The sequence below is a fragment of the Globicephala melas genome, chromosome X (assembly GCF_963455315.2).
Source record: "Globicephala melas chromosome X, mGloMel1.2, whole genome shotgun sequence".
NCBI lineage: Eukaryota > Metazoa > Chordata > Mammalia > Artiodactyla > Delphinidae > Globicephala > Globicephala melas.
The window spans coordinates 68,963,603-68,984,057 of NC_083335.1; the positions used below are offsets into that span (position 1 = coordinate 68,963,603).

A 20,455-nucleotide genomic window follows, 5' to 3' on the forward strand; every position below is an offset into this window, starting at 1 on the left:
GCACAACTCTGTGAATTTTACACCACTGAATTACACCCTTAAATGAGTGAACTGTAAGTTCATAAAAAAATGAATGACAAATACAACTCTATTTCACTTGAAGAAATGGGAAATTCCTATTTACTGCATTAGTATTCTTAGGCCTGCACACATCTGCTGTTAAGTCAAGCCAACCAATTCCCATCTTTTGGCTCCTCCTGAGGTTCCCCCCACAATATCATTCTATGGTAGTCTTCCCAAGTCCAAGTTCCTTTTGCAGGAGAGGGGGCGTCTCCTTCAGGCTTCCAGTAGCCCCTCTACCCCCAGGTTACCTCCTCCTTTGGTACAGCAGTTTGTGGTCATCAAGACTTAAAAAGCTGACATTTGGGGCCTTACCTGCTGGCGCAGTGGTTAAGAATCCGCCTGCCAATGCAGGGGACACGGGTTCAATCCCTGGTCCAGGAAGATCCCACATGCCACGGAGCAACTAAGCCCGTGCTCCTCAACAAGAGAAGCCACTGCAATGAGAAGCCCGCGCACCGTAACGAAGAGTAGCCCCTGCTCGCCGCAACTAGAGAAAGCCTGCACACAGCAACGAAGACCCGACGCAGTGAAAAATAAATAAACAAAATAAATAAATTTATTTAAAAAAAAAGCTGACATTTGGGAGTTGGCTTTAGTCCATCTGTTAACAGCTTCTGGCACCTGAAGAGTCTCAGAGCAGTATCTTCTGGGTAGAGAGAAGGGGCTCACAGCTTCTCTGCTGTGGAGAGAGGTCATTGTGGTCTCTTGGCAAAAGCCCTGGACACGAAGTTCTCAGGAACTCTGACTTCAAATTGTGATTATGCCCCTTACTGGCTGTGGGATCTTGATCAAGTCACTCAACCTCTCTGATCCTCACTTTCCTCATCTGTAAAATAGGGATAATACCACCTATCCCACAGGGATATCCTGAAGATTAATGCTTACAAAGCCATCTAGAATGCAGACATACTCAATAATTCAACAAAACATGTGCCAAGCTCTGGACTAGGTGCTGGGGCACAAAGAAAAATACAATGGTAGCTGCCTTCAAATTGTTCAGTGTAGAAATGCTGTTAACAGGAATTCATTTTCTTCCCTCCCTACATTAGCCTTCTTTTAGGATGGCAACAGGAGTTTCAGAACTTTGATTCTTTGCCTTGATAAACTTTCACCTCTGTGCTCTCAAAAGAGATCATGCTGATAGGGTGGCACCTATGTTTACATCTCTCATTCTCAAACAGGGGAGATGGGGTGGTAAACTTAAATGTTATGGGGAAAATATCCCTTTTATGCTTTCAAGTTATTACCAACACTTATCCTTACACTCTTCCAGGCCTTACTGAAGGTGTTTCCATGGTGAAAAGTGTGCTTCTTCAGCACTTTAAAATAAGTATGGAAAACCCTAGTTCTTTCTCATTCCCTGTACCCCCAGCCTGTATGGATTTATATTCCAGTTGAAAAGACTAGTCACAAAGGATCGGTTCCCAGTTTAGCTACCTTAGTGACCAATTTCTGGCTCACCTCCTGATTTGGGGTTCAGAATCTATGCTAAAAACAAAAGGGCTTTCCAGAAAAATACTAGCTGAGTTTATAAACAGAGGCTGACACAAAGCAACTAGGGTGGAAAATGTAGGAGATAAGTTTCTAAATCAAAATGTTATAACATGAAAACCATCCTTCCCTTGGTGGAGCAATTCCACAAGTCACAGAAAAATATTTTTCATTTTAGAATAGATTGGAAGAGAGCCTCTGCCAAGAGCCAGTTGTTTCAATTTTCAATTTGAATTTTAAGCAGGATTATACATGCCCAAGAACATCATGCTATTTTTAGCTAAATAGGTAGGATTGCTGTGTCCACAACAGTTTGGAGCAATCAGGAGTGAAATTATTAAACAGCATCTCTCACTGTAGTAGCTTATCATTTGGCACTTCTATATCTATTTTAATATTTTCCAAAGCTTCATCATACAAATATTTGTAAAGCACCCATGCTTAGGCACAATACAAAGTTTAAATAGATAGACAAGGTTCCTATCTTCATTATGGGTTCAACCCATTAAGCAACCAGATATATGAAAGAATCTCACAGTTAGAGCAAAGTCAGAGCTGCCATCCAGCCCCTAACTGCCCAGATGAGATACATCAGGAAGCAACTGTCCTACACCTATCACCCTTCCAATGCTTGTACCATCTCTATGTATTCAAAAGAGAGGGGTAATGAAAATGTTCTAAAATCGACTGTGATGATGAATGCACAATTCTGTGAATACACTAAAAGCCACTGAATTGCACACCTAAATGGATGCATTGTATGGTGTATGAATCATATCTCAATTAAGCTGTTAAAAAAAGGAGAAAAATTGTTCTTACTCTGATTGCTCTAATTAGTCAAGGCTATTTTTTTTAAGCTCTCGTACTAAAGGATATCTAGCTAAAGGCTGCACTGGTTTGGCAATGGTGCCTCAAGGGCCACCACGGACACCACTCTAATCTTTCCCTCACCCTCTCTTCTATTATTTTCCCAGTTCCTTTCCTCTGCTCCAACTAGGTCTTAGGTTTCTCAGGTATTCCCAAGCACGATTTGTCCCAGCTGGTGGACTTCAGGATTTAAACTGATTGCTGACCCTCGGCAACCTTCCCTTCATGACCTTAGGCAAGTCATGTCCCTGCTCTCCTGTCGCTGTTCTGGTTTGCACAATGAGGGGTTGGACTACGTGATCCTTTCCAGCTCCCACATTCCATGTGAAAAAAATACAAATGATGAACACTTACTTGGCCAATAACATACAAAGTCTCTGCCATTTTAGCCAACAAACATATATTTGGATTACTCATTTTGTAAATGCCTATGTGATGCAATCCTCCAAAGAACAGTATTTAACATAATTATAAAATGATCAACATGGAGTCCTTATTCTTAAAAACTATCATTTTATCAAAGAAAATTCAGAGCCCAACACGGAATGCTTGATAGTCTCTCTGGACCTGTTTCCAAGGGTCCATTTTTGAATGGAAAATAAAAAAAGCTTTTGCATGTTGGGGCCCTGTTGGATTTTCCAAACCAAAGGAAGAAATGAGATTGGGGTGGCAGAGACTTAACAACAGTAGTTCAACTAAATCCTAAGAGAAGAAAGGCTTTGTTTGGCAAATGGTAGAGAGACCTAGCATAAGACAGCACCCCGACAAACATCAAAAATGCTCAGAAATATGCCCAGAGAGCAATGAACACTGAAGGAATCCCTTTAGCCAGGACAACTTGCAGCTTTTTATGCAAATCAATTACATTCTCCTAACAAAACTCGGAGAAACATGTAGTCACCAGTTTCCAACATACTACCACCAAATTCACAGTATTGTTTCCATGTGCCCAGCATCAGTGAGCAAAACCGAAAGAAACACATCAATTTCTCCTTCACACACACACAAATATGCAAGAGAAACCATTTTCTTTGCAGAACCTACGTTGCCTAAGTTGTGGCCATGAAATGGATAAATATTGGTTGCTAATAAAAATCAGATGGTGAGCTCTACACTGAGAAGCAAACAGCACGCCCAAGCATCATAAAAACAATAACCCTAATGTGTGTTTCTTGTCATTAAGCGGGACACCCAACATGGAAAGAAATGACTCAAAGTGTCCATTTGCATCCCTCTTTCCTACTACCTCAGACCAACAAGCTCTCCTGTTAGTCATCTCCCTACACTTGTCCCCATCAAAAGGGCCTAGTGCATAAGGTTGCAGGCCCTCTCTTGTTGGCCTTCAGGCTCCTGGCTTGAGGCGCTGAACAAGGGGTAGGGGGGCAGCGGAAAGGACAAAGGTAGGCGCTTTCGATCCCTCACGGCTTTGCAGCAGGGCTGCCAGCCTTTCCCCATTCTCATCACGGAACAGAGCACCTGCCCTAAGGGACAAAGGCCGGCCTTACAAAGAGGAGGGGGAGGCGAAAGGAGTCGGCGACAGTCGCAAAACGCTGGCAAACAAAAGCGGGCATGGGGGGGGGCCCGAGAACACCAAGCCCACCTCGGGGGTTCCCAGAGGTCGCCAGGTCGGGGTGGGGGGGAAAGGAGGCGTAGTAACGGATGTGGGGGAGGGGAAGACGGAGAAAATTCCTCTGAGGACCGAGATTAGGGAGCTGCTGGGGGCGCAGCCGCCGGCAGGAAGGAGAGTGGGGGGCGGACAGAGGTCCCAGGCGAGAAGGGGCAGAGTTCGTGGGTGGGGAGAGGTGATGGCCAAGAGGTGGAGGCCGGCCGGGGCTCAGCCGCGCGCATTGCTCCGCGGGGCCGCGAGGGACCCTCGGGAGGGGCTCCAAACGCGACCCAGGGATTCCGGGGAGAGCTCAGAGTTGGGGGCGCAGTGTGGGAAAAGAGAAAGTCTGAGAACAGAACCGTAGAGAGGCTAGGGGGGACTGTGAGGGGGCCTGACCCCCGTCCGCCCCACCTCACCTGGCGCCGGGTCGGAGTCCAGGTCTAGTGCTGAGAAACCGCCAGCTCCGGCCGGCCCCTCTGTCCCGCGCGGGAGACCACGGACACAAAGCGGGGCACGCGGGAGGAGGGGGGGAGGAGGGGGAGGAGGAGGAGGAGGAGGGGGAGGGGAGGGAGGAGGAGGAGACGCCTGAGGCGCGCGAGGCGGGGAGGGGGGAAAGGAGGGGCGCCCGCCGCCCTTCGCCTGGGTCAGGGGGCGGGGCGTGAGGCTGGAGGCCGCGCTCGGCCGGCCAATGGCCACCCCGCCGGCCGGCTGGCTCAGGCGCGCTATCCCGCAGCTCACCTCGGCACCTGGGCCTTGGCTGGCTCCAGCCAATCAAATGCTTTCATTTGCATAACCGGCCCCTCCCACTCGCCCAAGCCTGGGGACTGCTCCCGCAGAACACAAAGAAGGCCCCCAGCAGGGAAAGGGGGGTCCACTTCCGATTCCCTACCTGGAGAGCCTAGCATCACCTTTTCAGCGCGTTTATGGCTGTTTCACGGTCACCCTGATGAGGGGAGAAGTGGGGGGTCATAGAGGTTTGGCCCAAGCACTCTTAAGAGGTTGGTACTCTTCTCCCTCAAGTCCTTCTAACCGAGAACTACCCTCCTGTTCCAGGGAACACAGTTATGTTCTTCGCCTCTTGAGCCCTCCGCCTCTGCCTCCCTCCCCTCCCCTTTTTCCAGTCGCCCCGATCTCTGCGCTTCCTCCCGTAAACTGCCGCCCACTACTGGCCTTCAGCTGCATTGCAGCCCTATTCACCAGGCTCTGAGCACAGCCTTGATTGATGCTCCCAAGCTGTCCAAACCTACCCCAGTCCAGAAGGAAAACGAGAGAGGAAGAGGTTACTGTACCAGTGTAAGAAAGGACCTAGTCAAGTGGCTTTGTTACCTATGATGGCAAAAAGCCAGCAGTTAGTAATAAGTCTAATCTCCCCAAATCATCTTGTTCCACCTTCCTTCTCCTACCTTCAGGTCTGTACTGGGCCACAATAGTGACTGACTGGCCAGCCCGTTTCAGAGCAGCCGCAGCCTGCTCATGAGTTGCATTCCTCAGGTTCACGCCATTCACCTGTCCAAAGAGAGGAGTTATGAGCCACCCCAAAAGCAAGAAAGGAGTCCTCTGTTGTCCTGAGTTAGGAGAGGGAGATGGGTAGACCATCTCTAAGCCTACTTGGATGCCTTTCTCATCCAAGGATGGGCAATATCCCATCCTTGCCCCTAGGATGAGACCTAAAGGATATATCTCTAGCATAATAATATCTTTGTGGGGGTCAAATGCCAGCCAGGGTTAAGATCCAAGAGATACTCACTTCCTCCTTAAGTATAAGTCTGGTTCCCTGTCCCTCACTAAGGACATCTATAAAGAGAATATGGGGCTTCCCTGGTGGCGCAGTGGTTGAGAGTCCGCCTGCCGATGCAGGGGACATGGGTTCGTGCCCCGGTCCGGGAAGATCCCACATGCCGCGGAGCAGCTGGGCCCGTGAGCCATGGCTGCTGAGCCTGCGCGTCCGGAGCCTGTGCTCCACACGGGAGAGGCCACAACAGTGAGAGGCCCGCGTACCGCAAAAAAAAAAAAAAAAAAAGAGAATATGTTTTCTCCAGCTTTTAGCTTTCCCCCACTTCAAGAAGCATTCCTTGGAGACAGCCAGGTCTTCCCTCCTCCCTTTCAGACTGGCATAGCTCCCATCCTCCCACCTTGCCTTTGTCTCCTCACCGATAAGATCCGGTCTCCTCTGCGCAGCTCCCCACTCAGGTCAGCTGGGCCTCCTGCCAGGATGAAGGAGACGAAAATGCCTTCTCCATCCTCTCCTCCCACGATGTTGAAGCCCAGGCCTGTGGAGCCCTTGTGCAGGATGATCTTGCGGGGCTCTCTGGTGGGAAAGGAGTGGAAGGGTCAGGACAAAGTAGGTATAAACTGTTGTCCCTGCGAGGGCCAGCCTGGAACAAGGCCCATATGGCTGTAGACGGACTTAGGTTCCTAGGTATGATACTCTGTTGCTCCCTTTCTCTCCTGAAACCTGCTTGGCTGCTGTTTGCTTCCAGGTGCCAAGTTTCAGTTGTTCTTCCTCCCTTCTTCCTGAGGGCTTGGAGTCAACTTCCCAGTGGACAGTCTCCGACTCTCTCTGGTCAACAAACCCCTACCCTGGGCTCTAGAGACCATATCTCAGAGCCCACTCACTGGTCCTCTTCCTCCCCAGATTCTCCCATCCTACCAACTGGTGTGATTTGAACCCTGGGCCACAAGAAGGGGAATCAGTTAGGGGCTGTGGGATGGCCCTGGGGTTGATTGCACTCACCACCCACAAACTGTGCATACTTACTTTATACATGCTTCTCCACAGTCTCAAAAATCCACCGACCAACCATGACCCCTCCTACTTTCCCCAACAACAGATTTAGTCAACAGCTAGCACTATGTACCCTTGCTGGGTGATGTGGGAGATAGAGATAAAGAAATCCCAGGTCCCCAGAAGAAGCTTAGGAGCCTAACTGAAGAGAGGAGACAAACACATGAAAACTCCGACTCCAACTAACCATGTCTAAGGAATCCCTCTGTAAATGGTCAGTGTCATCAAGTGAGAGCAGCGAGAGCAGCTGCGGCTCCTGTATATCCATACAACCTGACTCAGCACACTTGCCCAGCCCACTGCCTTCACTTTAAGCATCTTTCATCTGAGGAGCCCCAGGTCCGAGGCTCTTCCTTTCTTGCTCCCAGTCTCAGGTGCGAGGCTCCTTCCTTGAGACCCGGATGCTCTTGCTAAAGCCCTCCTCTCCTCCTACCTGGCATCCCCTCCAGGCCGCAGGGAGCGGAGCGGCCAGGCCCACCTCTGCGAAGCCCTCCTCCGCGAAGCCCTCCTCCAGGCCGAGGCCGAAGCTGAGCCCAAGCCCAGGGACAAGCCGGAGCCTGAGAATTTGCGTGCCCTCTCCATGGCTCCTCCAGCTCCCCCCCACCCCGCCCCCGCCAACTCCGTCCGCCTACCCTTCCGGCTCTACTGCAGCCAGCCCAGCAGCCTCCCAGGCCCCACCCTGCAGCAAACCTGTCCCCCGGAACCCCTGCCGGTCCAACCAGTTCCGCAGCGGCAGCAGCCTCCAGAGTGGGGCGGGGCCGTTCCCTGCGTGCGAGGCCACCTGGCCCGCCAGCCTCCCAGCATCCCGGACCAACGCCACCGGCTGAACTGCTCTCTTCTCTAACGTGGAATGGTTGCAGCAGAGGGGGCTGCAACTGTCTCGGGGCAGGAAATCCCGCAGCCTCCACCTCCTCAGCCCCCTAAACACTCCATCCTACCCTTTCTCTGCACTTTCGAATGGGGGCCACACACTTGGCACTCCCCCTGATGGTAGAACTTGTCCCTGCAGCCACCTCTGTCCCTCCTTAGGGTCCCAAGGGCCTGAGAGGGGGCCTCAGACCCCAAAGACACGAGGTATGAGGGCTTTATCCTCTTCTATGCCATACTACGAGGAGGCCTGTGGCCAGCCAGAAGCAATTCCTCTCCGCCCCATCCCTAGGTAGGATGCGGAGGGGCGGGGCGGGGGAGGGGGTCTTACCTGGTGAAGTCCTCCTCAGCCAGCATGTGCCTGGGGATAGGAGAGTAGCGGGCGGGGGGAACCTGAGGAGGAGCAGGGTAGCTGACCTTGCTCTCCACAGCCCCGAGATAACCCAGGCTGGAGTTATGGCTTATGTGGTTGTCAGCCAAGGCAGTAAAAGCTGGAATCGAGAAAGGGAGAGAAAAGTTCCGAGACCACTCCCCAGTGGTACCCTACTCCACCCGCCGCCAAGGGCTGACCACCCCACCCCACCTCAGATGTAAAGAGACCAGACCGAGGGATGCAGATTCCTCAGGCGTCTCCTCCCCACTCCACCCCCTAGGGTTCCTCCTCCACAGTCCCTTTCTGAATCCTGAGCTCACTCCTGTGAGTCTTAGAAAGAGCTAAAGTCAAGGCAATCTACAAAGAAAGGCATGACTAGAGGTGTGACTAATAATAATCCCTCACATCTCTATAGCCTGATACAGTTTTCCAAGGGCTTTCTCGTCCGTGATCTCATTTGATCCTTGCAGCAGTCCTATGAGGAGGGCAGCACATATATCATTAGCTCCTTTTTGCCAAAGAGGAAACTAAAGACAGGTGAAAGGGACTTGTCCAAGGGCACCCAGGTATAAGGGACAGGGCTGGGATTTGGACTCAGCTTTCCCGAGCACCAGTCTTATTCTCTCTCTCTCTCTCCTTCTCTCTCTCTTAACAAGGAGCATAAACTTGTTCCCTTCCAGAAACCAGGGGGCAGGGCTTCAGGACAGGGACAGGGCAGACTGGTACGTACTGCTGGCGTAGTCGGGGGGTGCATACATGTCGTTGAGGTGGAGGCTGCCTGGCTTGGCCACCTTCAGATAGACCATGTCAGATGTGTTCTTCAGCGAGGCCACAGCTTCCTCATGCCTCACATCCTGCAGATTGGTGTTGTTCACCTAGGAGAGGAGAGGCCTTAGGGCTAGCACTGGGGAGAAGAAGGGAGGGCCTCTGCAGGGAACACTGAGGGGTGCCCTTTCAGTGAAATTCAACAGTGCTCTATCTAACAGAGGTCCAAATACAGTGCTGTGAGGGGCAGAGAAACAGGGGGTAGGGGGGGACAGGTGAGGGAGTTCCAGCCATGAAGAGGACTAGGGCCTTGCTATCTGGGGACACACAACTCAGATGATGCTCTTGAAATTTCCCATGATGCCTAGTCCCTGAGTGAGGTTCAGGTGGAGGGAGAGGCTACTAGAGCTCCACCTCCCCACCCCGCCATTTGGGCATCCCCAGGAAGGCTGTCTCACCGCCAGCAGCCGATCCCCGATCTGTAGGCGTCCATCCTTCTGAGCAGCACCCCCCTCAATGATCTTGGTGATGTAGATGCTGTTGTCTCCTGGGATGTGCTGGTTGCCAATCCCCCCAGCAATGCTGAAACCCAGGCCTGGGCAGGAGCCAGCAGGGAGTGGGAGAGGGACACAAGGAGAAGTTAGAACACGCAGTCAATCCCAACCCCAATCCCCCGCACCCAGCCAAGCCACCAGCCCCACAGGAGCTCCCCCCAGGGATCCCAAACACCAGGCTGCCATCCCGAGGTCAGTACAGGTGAGATGTGAGCTCAAGAAAGAAGGATGTGAGCTGCACCAGGGAGTCAGGAAGGAAGTGAGGGTATTCCCTTCCAATTCCTACAGGGCGAACCAGGGGCCTCTGGCCAGAGCACGAGAACCCAGAGGGCCGCACCTTTGGGCCCTTTGAGCAGGTTGACCTCCATGATGGTCTCTGGTGGGGGCTGTCGCCTCCGTACCACCAACCGCACCACAGGGCCGGCCTCCTTCAGTGCCTCCACCGCCCGGCTGTGCACCACCTCTGACACATCCACCTCATTCACCCGCAGCACACAGTCATTCACCCTGTGGGGGAAGCCCAAGAGGCATGACACCTTGCCACCCCCCCTCCACCCCCTCTCCCACCTCCTCCTCTTCCTCTCCCCTCCCCTTCCCCTCCCTCCTCACCCCTCCCCATCTCAGATCTAATTCAAGGGTCATCCTGCCAGGCGGCCCTCCTCCCCTCACCTCCATCCTGCCCCTGCCGTCCCCAGCCCTGCTTCCAGGCCACCTCACCCCAGCCTCCCGTCCATGGCAGCTGCTCCACCAGGGATAATCTTCGTAATAAAGATACCAGGGTCATCGGGGACATGGGGGTTGTCGATTCCACCAGCAATGCTGAAGCCCAGGCCAGAATTGCCCTGCAGAAGGAAGTGGAGGGGCACAGTTTTCTCATGCAGAAGGCATGGGGGAGGGTTTCCGGGGCCCCATCTACCCCTGCCCCCAAAGAGCAGCTTCTCCAGGCCTCAGAAGGGGCCACGGCAGGCTGGGGCACATTTGTCACCAATCTGGCCGATTCCCAGCCTGTGCTGACCATTCTGGCGTGGAGGCCTCAGCGAAGCCATCCCCTCCCCAATTCCCCAGGCCTCAGCGAGCAAGGTCAATTAATATTTGTTAGACAGTTGATTGATTGATGCAGTGATGCAGCCTCTGAGGGCCGCCGTTTCCCCATTCTCTCAATGCAGGTCCCCCACGAGTCTTGAGACCAAGGTTCAGGGCCCTCCCCTCTCCCCGTTCTAACCCTGCCCTCCCATTTTATCCTGCCCCACCTCCAGACTCACCCGCTCAAGGACTATCTCCTCATACTTGAACATGCCATCACTGCCATTCACCTAGGGGAAGACACAGGCAGGGCCCTAAGTGCCTCCTGCACCGCTCCCCCCTACCCCCTGGTCAACCTGCTTGTCCCCCAACTCCCCACAGAGTAGTAGGAGAGCCCAAATTGACCCTGAGACATCTGTTGGCCACAGATGGGACAGGCTGACCCTGAGGAGGCCCCCCCTCCCCTTGCTTCCAGCCATATCAGGCCCAACCCAGCTGCTCATTTAGCCCAGATCAATTGTTTGGGACCGAGCCAGCCAGTGGTGCACTCACCAAGAGGCTCGGGGTTCACTAGGAGGGGTGCAGGGCTGGCCTGAGGGGGATGGCAGAAATTGAACATGGCAGGCAAACCATGCCACACTCAGCATCCGTGGGGGCACCCAGTGGCCTGGACAGGGACCTGCACCCCTTCTGAACAACAGCTCTCCCTGACTTGGGATCACAGACTCCCACCATGTCAGAGCTGGAAGGGCAGCAGATACCATCTTGTTCAACCTCTCCCATGTGACAGATAGTGACACTGAGGCCCAGAGAGGACGCAGGTTGTGCCTAAGGGCACACCGGGAGTTAGTGGCAGAGCAGGGGCTAGAACCTGGATCTCCACATGCTCTTTTGAGTGAAGCAAGCTGCCAAGGCCATTGATGTTCTGGCCACTCATCACCTTGCCCAGCAAAGCTCGTGGGAAAAAGAAAAGTTCCCCCCTTCAGAGTACCTCATGAACCCTCATTCTATCTCCTGTGTCCCCAAGAACCCAATTCCTCAAATGGGCAGAAGTCAATCCATTTTCTATCGAGGGGCTTTTGATCCCGAACCCTTTGTGTTTCCCAGCAGAAAGGGATCTGCTCGGGAGTCAGAGGCAAAGCCAGGGGTAGGACAGGAGCAGAGTGGACAAGATGCCCCATGAGGGAGAAGCTGATGACCCATGGACTGATTGGCAGCAGAGTCCACAGCCTTCAACATGCAATAGCCACAGGAAGAGAAGCGAGGGAAAGGGATGGAAACAGGGTTGGCCTGACCAACCCATAGAGATGGCCTCTCAGACAGGACTTACTTGTGGCCACTGTCAAGTGAAAATATGATTCTGAACAGACAAGTAGTACCTGCTCCCTGGCTTTCACTCTTATCCCCAAGAATGGAGGAGCCCTCTTGCCTCTCTCCCCAGATAGCCTGGTGCCCCTCCCCCATCTTTCTCTGGCTGTGTTGCCCCTTTCCTGACCCCTGGTCTCCTCGTCGGAAGAGGGAAGCTGCAAACCCAGGGTGAGGGCTCCTCTGCATGCCTTGCTCTGCTTCCCCTCCCACCTACACCCCACACAGCTTTGGCTTCGAAAAGCAGAGAGGAGGAGAGGGCTGGCTAGTCATGCCTCCACCTTTTCTGAGCCTGGCCCCAGGGCTTTTTGCCCTGCAGCCCTAGCAGTTGGTGGGAGGATTCTCACTGCAGCCCTACTCCTGTCCCTGATCCCAGGAGGAAGAACCGATGGCTCTTAAGAGCCCGCAAACCAACACCACTGCCTGAAGTACCATGCAACAGACACATAGGCAAAAGGATTTCCATGTAGCTCTTGTATGCATCTGGTACACCATGTGTGCCCACATGTGATAGCCATGCTTCAAGTCCAGCTCTGGTGAGACCCAGCAGCTCCCAGCTTCCACTGGTCCACCCTCCAGCCTCCCACCACCCCCCTCAGGGAACCTGCTCCCAGGGCCAGGAGCCAGCCAGGGATCAGCCCTGGCAAAGAAACCTTGACCAACTGGCCCAGCCTTGGGACTGGCACCTATCTACCAGTTGAGCAGGACAAGCACAAGAGAGTGTTTACAAGGGTAGGGCCCCAGGATGGAGGAGAATCCGCTAGAGAGGGCAAGGGGCCAAGGCAAGGGACACAGGAAACAGTCAGTGTGGACAGACAGAAGGCCAGAACCGAGGACTCCTCTCCCCAGGAAGTCCCCACCTTTGCTTCTGAGTGAGAGCACATCTGATCCCCAGAGGGGGACAGAGGTGGCCAGAACGGTCACCAGCTTGGGGCAGCCAGCACCTGCCCTCCACAACAAAGCCTCCTCCTCCCCTCTCCCTACCCTGGGGGCTGCAGAGCCGAATAACCAGACAGGCCCTCCGCCATGCATGCCAGGGACCCGGCTCTGCCGGCCCAGCCTCCATTTTGCTGCTTCTCCCACAGATGCTCCTTCCATTTTCTAAGCTGGCAGTTTATTTAGGCTGGGAGTGGAAGCCGGAGTTGTGCCCAGCACCCAGGGGTTCCCAAGCTGTGCCAAGTCAGGACTGGGGGGCCAAGTTCTCCCACATCTTGCGGTACCCAAGGGGAAGATGCCCCACCGGGGCCAGTCCCTGCACCATAGCAGCTGCCCCTTGCCTGGCTCCAGGCATCATGCCTGTTCTGGAGCAAGGAAGCTGGCTTCAGTCCCCCCCTCGCCCCCTGAGTACACATACACACTTCAGAGCTGCTTGGACAAAAGAGTCCATCCTTCTCAGCAGCCTCTCAGCCTTGCTTGGGACGTGTCTCTCGCCTCCTCCCCCTCCCCTCCCTTGCCTGTCAAGCGCCTCTCACCAGGGACACCACACACGCGCGCGCACACACACACACACACAGAGGCACACGCGTGCACACACTTGCAGCCACATGCTCATATACATGTAGCCACACACACACAGGCAAACACAGCCAAATCTGCAGCTTCATCTACAGAGACACCTCCACATCCAGAGAGACGTCCCCACATGTCCATGTGCACATTCACACACAAAGGGACTAGGACGGAGAGGGACTCATGGCATCAAGGGATGAAGCTCAGCAAGCTGGGCACATGGGCTCCTCGACATAGATTCACAGGAGCTCCACTGCCTTCCTCCACACACCTCAACACACACACACGCACACACACACACACACACACACATACACGTCCCCCCTACACAGAGCACCTTGCCCCCTCCTCCCCTCCTGTGGAGACACACACTGCACACAGCCCCCGCAGAACCTCCCGCCCCCTGCCAGACACAGAGACACTGCTAACCCCCCCCGCCCACGCTGAGGCGAACCCAATCCCCCCACACGGGAGAATGTGCCCCTCCGCCATGCCTTCGCCTCCTGACACACAGCTCCTCCCAATCCCCTCCAAATGGAGACCCCCAAACAGACACACTGGGAAGCACACACCGCCTCTCTTGGCCCAGCTGCAATGCTAGGGCTCAGGGTCTGCGGGCTGGGAGCCCTGGGAACCCGTGCTGCACCCCAGGCCTCCAGGCGCCCACTCCCCAGCCCCCGTGGGTTGTCCCACCACCACCCCCTCTGCTGATCCATACCTGCTCATACCAATCCCGGTTGGTACAGGTGCACTCGGGCCACCAGCTGGGGCCGCTGCCGTTGAGTTTGGGGGTGCTCTTGCCCGGGACTGGCTTAGGGGGCACTGGCCCCACATCCCGGCCGGTGGGAATGAGCTTGGCCTTGGTGCGGGGGGTGGGGGTGGCCCCCGCCTGCGAGGGCAGGGTCTGCGAGCTGTAGCCCCCGTAACCGGCGCTGGCTCCATTGCCCCCACCTGGCCCGTAGGGGTCGGGTACCTGCCAGTCCCCGTAGCCGGGAGGCTCGAGGCGCCGCAGGGCGGCCAGGCGGGTCACCTCATAGCACTCGGGGCACTTACAGCAGTGCTGGTGCTTGTGCATGGCACTGCCCCCCGCGGCCCGGACCCCCCAGCCCACGCCGGTTTCCACACCGCCGCTGCCGCCGCCGCCGCTGCCGCCAGGCTCCCGGGCACACTCACACTGCTCGGACCAGGAAGGGGGGGGCACCCGTGGGGGCGCCCGGGCGGAGCGGGGCCTGGGGCCGGGCGGGCGTCCCGGGGCCTCTGCCCCCACGCTGCCCCGCACCCACGGCTCCCCCTCCAGCACTGGCGGCTCCGTGTCGCCCGTCGTGGCTCCTGGGCCGAGGCCCAGCGGCAAAGAAGAAGCGGGAGCCTGGGCAGAAGCTGGGTGCTGCGAGGACCGCTCCCGCACTGGTCCCCAGGATGGATCTGAGTGGAGTCAAGAGCATCTCTCCCTGGCTCCCTTCTCAGTTGATTCCAGCCAATCAGCGTGCAGAGTCAGGCAGCGGCAGCGGCAGCGGCAGGAATGCTAAACAGCGGCTCCTTAAAGGAACAGAGGCAGTGGCGCCCCCAGGCTCAGCCCCAGCTCCCCAGATATCGGGGGTAGGGCCAACCCTAGGGCAGGGACAGGGGACTTGTGCCACGGGTGAGCTCAGCCCCCACTCTCGTGCCCCCTAATCTCCAATTTCAGCCTGTCCTCGGCCCACTCCACCCCACCCCACTACCAAGAGGGAGTTGCAGGGAGATGCTCAATGGGTCCCCGGGCTTGCTCTGAGCTGGGGCCACCAGAAGTAAAGACTTGAGGCGGCAGAACAGATCGAAGGGACGTTAGAGCAGGGTGAGGGAGGTGCTCTCTCCAAACAGGGGACCAAGGAAGAGGGCAGCTTAGGAGGCTACTCTCTTGTCAGGGCCTCTTCCTCAGGACTATTGTTCTCTCAACCTCTAGGCCCCGAAATGACTGCAACCTCACACTTGACCTGCTTCCATCACCAATGAGGGACTCAAGCCTAGAACAGAAGGAAAGGAAAGCTCTAAGCTTTTGTCCCTGGTGCACAGATTCCTGTCTCCTCAACTCCACTCCTGCATGGTTATGATGGGGGAAAGAGCTTCAGGATGCCAAGAGAGTAAAGAAAGTCCAGGGCAGAAGGAAAGGTAAGAAGAGATCTGAAGTGAAAGAAATCTGGGTGTCTGGAGAAGAAGTTGGGAATACTTATCCAAGGACATTTCCTTAGCCTCTCCTGGCTCAGTCTGTTGGCAGATGGAAGAAGGATGACATGCTGGGAAAACTCTTGTCTTTTTGCTGTTCTTTATGTCATTAGCTACCAATTATTGAATCTTCACAAAGTCCTAAGTGCTTTACATGCAAACAAAACCCCTACCAAGGTGCTACTATTATTATCCGACTTTTACCGAGAAATTGAGGCTCAGAGATGTTAATACAGCTAGGTTACACAGGTGGAAGTCACAGAATCACGATGCAAATCCTGGCCATTTGACTCCAGAGTCCACGCTCTGAACCACTCAAGTCCAACAGGTCTATTCTAAGTTCTCCTGCAGATCTCAGATCTCAGTTCAACAAACATTCATTGCACACCTACTCTGTGCAAGACCTTGACCTAGGCCCTAGGGCTACAGAAATTCATTCTTAAGTCAACAGGCATTCACTGAGCACCTGCTATGTGCCAGACACTGTTCTAGGATTTGAGGATATAGCAGCAAACAGAACAAAACACAATAAATCCCCGCCCTTGGGGTGCTCACATTCTAGTGAAAGGGCACAGACAAAAAATAGCACAATAAATAAATGAAGTATATACTACGATATATGGTGATAAGTGCTATGGGAAAAAAGAAAAAGAGCAGAGAAAGCAGGATTGGGAGTACTAGGGAAGGACATGAGGTTGTGATCATTTTTCTTCAGGTTTTTTACCCCTGCATTTTAACATGAGAATTTTCAAACATACAGAAAAATTGAAAGAATTTTACAGGGAACAAACATCCAATTGCCACCTAGATTCTCATTAACATTTTACTATACTTGCTTTATCACATGTATATCCTCCACATATCCTCTCCAACTTTTTTAAAAATGACAATTTGCAAACATACAGAAATGTTGAAAGAATAGTACAAGGGACACCTATATATCTTCCTCATAGAGCCAACAACTGGCAATGTCTTGTTATATTTGCTTTATCGATCTATCTACAATTTCTTCTGAACCGTTCAAATGTACGTTATAGATTTCATTACACTCCTCCCCTAAATATTTCAGCATTCATCTTGTGGGAATAAAGACATTCTCCCACATAACCACAATATGATTATGACATCTAAGAAAATTAACAATAATTTCATATCATCTAGTATCGTCTAATGTCCAGTCTATATTCAAATTTCTCCAAACTTGCCTTTTATCTTTTTTTTTTAACATCTTTATTGGGGTATAATTGCTTTACAATGGTGTGTTAGTTTCTGCTTTATAACAAAGTGAATCAGTTATATATATACATATGTTCCCATATCTCTTCCCTCTTGCGTCTCCCTCCCTTCCACCCTCCCTATCCCACCCCTCCAGGCGGTCACAAAGCACCGAGCTGATCTCCCTGTGCTATGCGGCTGCTTCCCACTAGCTATCTACCTTATGTTTGGTAGTGTATATATGTCCATGCCTCTCTCTCGCTTTGTCACAGCTCACCCTTCCCCCTCCCCGCCTTTTATCTTTTTTAACATCAGAACCTAATCAAGGCTGTCACATTGCATTCGTGTCTTTAGCCACTAGAACAGCCCCAATCTTAAAAGAAAACCTTTTTATTTTGAGATAATTATAGATTTACAAGGAAGTTGCAGAGATAGCACAGAGAGGGCCCGTGTACCCTTCACCCAGTTTTCCTCAATGATTGCATCTTACATAATTATAGTACAATATCAAAACCAGGAAATTGACATTGGTATAGTGTGTGTATAGTTCTATACCATTTTACCACATGCAGAGATTTCTGTAACAACCACTGCAATCAAAATACAAAACTATTTCATCACCACAAAGACCTACTGGTGTCATCATTTTAAAAGGTTGAGGAAAGTGTAAAAAAATTACCTCCCTTTAGGTCTCTTTACCATGTCTCATTTATAGTACGGTTGTCTTAAATATTTCCTCTACATATACTGAGCTTCACATCAGATGATGTTTTACTTATTGCTTCAACCATCAAACATTATTTAGACAACTCAAGAGAAGAAGGAAAGTCTGTTGTACGTACTTACGTTTTTACTCATTCTATTCTTTCTTCCTTCCCGATGTTCCAAGATTTCTTCTTTTATCATTTCCTTTCTGTTTTGAGGACTGCCTTTAACCACTCTTTTAGGGTGGGTCTGCTGGTGTCATGGTCTCATAGCTTTCCTTTTTCTGAGGATATCTTGATTTCTCCCTCATTTCTGAAGGATATTTTCACTAGATATAGCATCCAGGCTTGGCAGTTCTTTTAACACTTGAAATATGTTGTTGCCACTTCCTTCTGGCCACCATGGTTTCTGGTGAGAAATCGCTGATACTTGAATTGTTTTTCCCCTGTTGGTAAAGTGGTGTTTCTCTCTTACTGCTTTCAAGATTTTCTCTTCGTCTCGTTTTTAAAAGTTTGATTATAATGTGTCTTGGCATGGATTTGACTTTATCCTGTGTTGCGGGTTTGTTCAGCTTCTTGAATCTGTAGGTTTGTGTCTTTTGCCAGATTTGGAGGATTTTCAGCCATCATTTCTTGAGGACTTTTTCGCCCCCACCCTTTCTCTTCTCCTCCTGGGACTCCGATGACATGAATGTTAGGTCTTTTGTTATAGTCCCACATGTCTCTGAGGCTCTGTTCATGTTTTTGTTTTTAGTCAAGTCACCTAGTCAAGTCTGTCCTTTTCTCCTTCTTTTAGCATCTTCCTATGTTTGTTTTATATATCACATACAGAGTTTTAGCTGTCCTTAGTGGGAGAAATAGGGAGAAGCATGTCTACTCCACTTGGGTCCAGAACTAGAAGTCTCCCATCTTTATTTTTTTTAAATTAATGACACTGGCTTTTTGAAAAGTACAACTCAGTTGTTTTGTAGAATATCCTACTTCTGGATTTGTCTGTTGTTGTTGTTTTTCCCCTCGTGGTGTCATTTATCTTGTTCCTCTATACCCTGTACTTACTGTAAACTGGAAATTAGAATAGAGGCAATCTTAAATAGGCTGGTCAAGGTAGGCCTCACTGAGAAAGTGACATTTGAACAAAGACTTGAGGGAGGTGAGGAAGGGAGCCATGCAGAAGAGTATACCTAGCAAGGGAAGAGCCAGTGCAAAGGTCATGGGTAAGAAGTGCATCTGGCTTGTTCGAGAAACAGCAAGGAGGACCAAGCAGCTGGAGCAGAGTGAGAGGGAGAACGTACTAGGAGATACGATCAGAGATTTAGTAGGAGACCAGATTGTATAGGGCCTGTAGGCCATTGAAGGATTTTGGCTTTACTCTGAGAGAGATGGGGAGCCATTGGAGAGTTTTTGTGCTGAGAACTGACATGATCTGACTTGTGTTTAGCAGGATCACTCTGGCTTCCATGTGGAGAATAGGCCACAGGGGACAAGGGTGAAGCAGTGAGACCAGTCAGGAGGCTACTGAGGTGATGCCAGAGAGACGTGAGTGATGGTGGTTTGGACCAGGGTGGTAGCACTGGAGGTGATAAGAAGTGATTGGATTCTGGATGTATTTCGAAGAGAGAGTCAACAGGATTTGCTGACAGATTGAATATGAGGTGTGGTTCCAAGGTTTTTTGGCCACAGCAACTGGAAAGGTGAAACTGCCATCGACTGAGATGAGGACTGCTTTAGGGGAGGGGTCATTTGGGCAAAAAAGATCAGGTGTCCAGATTTGGACATGTTGAGTTTGAGATGTCTATCAGACATCCAAGTGGCAATGAATAGTAAACAGACCCTGTCGCCAAGATGCTCAAAGTTAGAGAAATAGACATGTAGAAGCATTTCATTACAATAACTGTGAAAAGTGCTATTTCAGAGGGGTATACAAAAAAGCAAGTTATCAATTCTACTTGTGGGTGGCGAGGGGCTTACGAAAAGTTTCATAAGAGATGATATTTTTAGTTTGCTCCTGAAGGGTGACTAGGTGTTCATTAGGTAGAGAAAAGAGAGGAGTGTCTTGTTTCCTGTATTCTTAGACCCTGGCACACAGTGGTTGCTCAGCCACACCCAAGCCAGTCACTAGTTGTGTGACCTTGGCCGTTACTTTACTTCTTGAGCTTCAGTTTCTTTATCTGTGAAATGGAAATCATCATAGGGTTTTTGTGAGGATTAAATGTAAAACATTTAGCACATTACCTTGTAACAGTGGGTTAGGGTTAATTATTATTGTTGAATGAACAAATGAATGAATATCTTCCTTCATGACCAAGTCTAGGCTAGGCTGGTAACTCAGGACCTTAAAGTCTTTTATATGCTCGGCAGTTTGCCAATACTATAGAGTGCTAGACTCTTTTCCTACATCCTAAAAGTAGCTCAGGAAAAACAAAAAACAAAAAACACCCTATAGCCTGGGCCTCTGAACTGCTCTGATTGAGGAATAAACATTGCTAAGCCTGGAGTGAATGGAGAGGGTCAAACTGCCTTCCCCACACCCTGTCCCTATTTGACTGCTCTCTCTCTCTCCTCTCTCCCTCTCTCTCTCTGTCTCTCTCTGTCTCTCTCTGTCTCTCTCTGTCTCTCTCTCTCTCTCACACACACACACACACACACACACACACACACACACAAACACACACAAACACACACACATTTTCATTTTTAATGAATATGAGTTACATCCCTTTACATTCATAGTGAGCTTCTCCCCACTCTACAGGCTCTCTGATGCTCAGACTGGACTTGGTTGGCAAGTCAGCAACCTTGAGATGCTTTGACACTTGGAATCCCCTCCCAACTGCTAGAGTTCCAGCCTGAGGCCCCAGGGAGACAGGCGCCCCCTACAGGTCGAAAACAGCCCACGCCCCTGCAGGCGGTTGTGGTTGCTAGGCAACCGGGAGGCCCGCATGGAGACTGATGCCACAGAGGAGCCTGAGAAGGGATTTGGGAGAAGGGGACTGTTTCTCACTCCTATCCACCGTTTCTCCAGCACCCTCCCTCAGCAAACTGATGGGGTTAGGGCAGTGCGGCCCGCTG

At 51.7% G+C, this 20,455-nt stretch overlaps 1 protein-coding gene across 7 annotated transcripts in view; it reads right to left on the bottom strand.

Moving 5' to 3' along the window:
* DLG3 (discs large MAGUK scaffold protein 3) overlaps positions 1-19,552 on the bottom strand; it is a 61,846-nt gene extending 42,294 nt beyond the window's left edge. For 2 of the 7 annotated variants that reach the window (XM_060293051.1, XM_070044755.1), the window contains exons 1-9: positions 13,987-14,693; positions 10,634-10,684; positions 10,089-10,213; positions 9,709-9,878; positions 9,276-9,412; positions 8,783-8,927; positions 8,011-8,170; positions 6,179-6,335; positions 5,431-5,533 (exon numbers count right to left, since the gene is read on the bottom strand). In XM_060293051.1, coding sequence (XP_060149034.1) covers positions 5,431-5,533; positions 6,179-6,335; positions 8,011-8,170; positions 8,783-8,927; positions 9,276-9,412; positions 9,709-9,878; positions 10,089-10,213; positions 10,634-10,684; positions 13,987-14,343 — 1,405 coding nt within the window. In that variant the 5' untranslated portion in view covers positions 14,344-14,693. Of the gene's footprint in view, positions 1-4,443; positions 4,545-5,430; positions 5,534-6,178; positions 6,336-7,245; positions 7,395-8,010; positions 8,171-8,782; positions 8,928-9,275; positions 9,413-9,708; positions 9,879-10,088; positions 10,214-10,633; positions 10,685-13,986; positions 14,694-17,528 lie in introns of those variants that run through there. The other 5 variants (XM_070044756.1, XM_060293054.1, XM_060293050.2 and 2 more) reach the window with 5 other exon arrangements.
* Between the last annotated feature and the right edge of the window lie 903 nt (positions 19,553-20,455).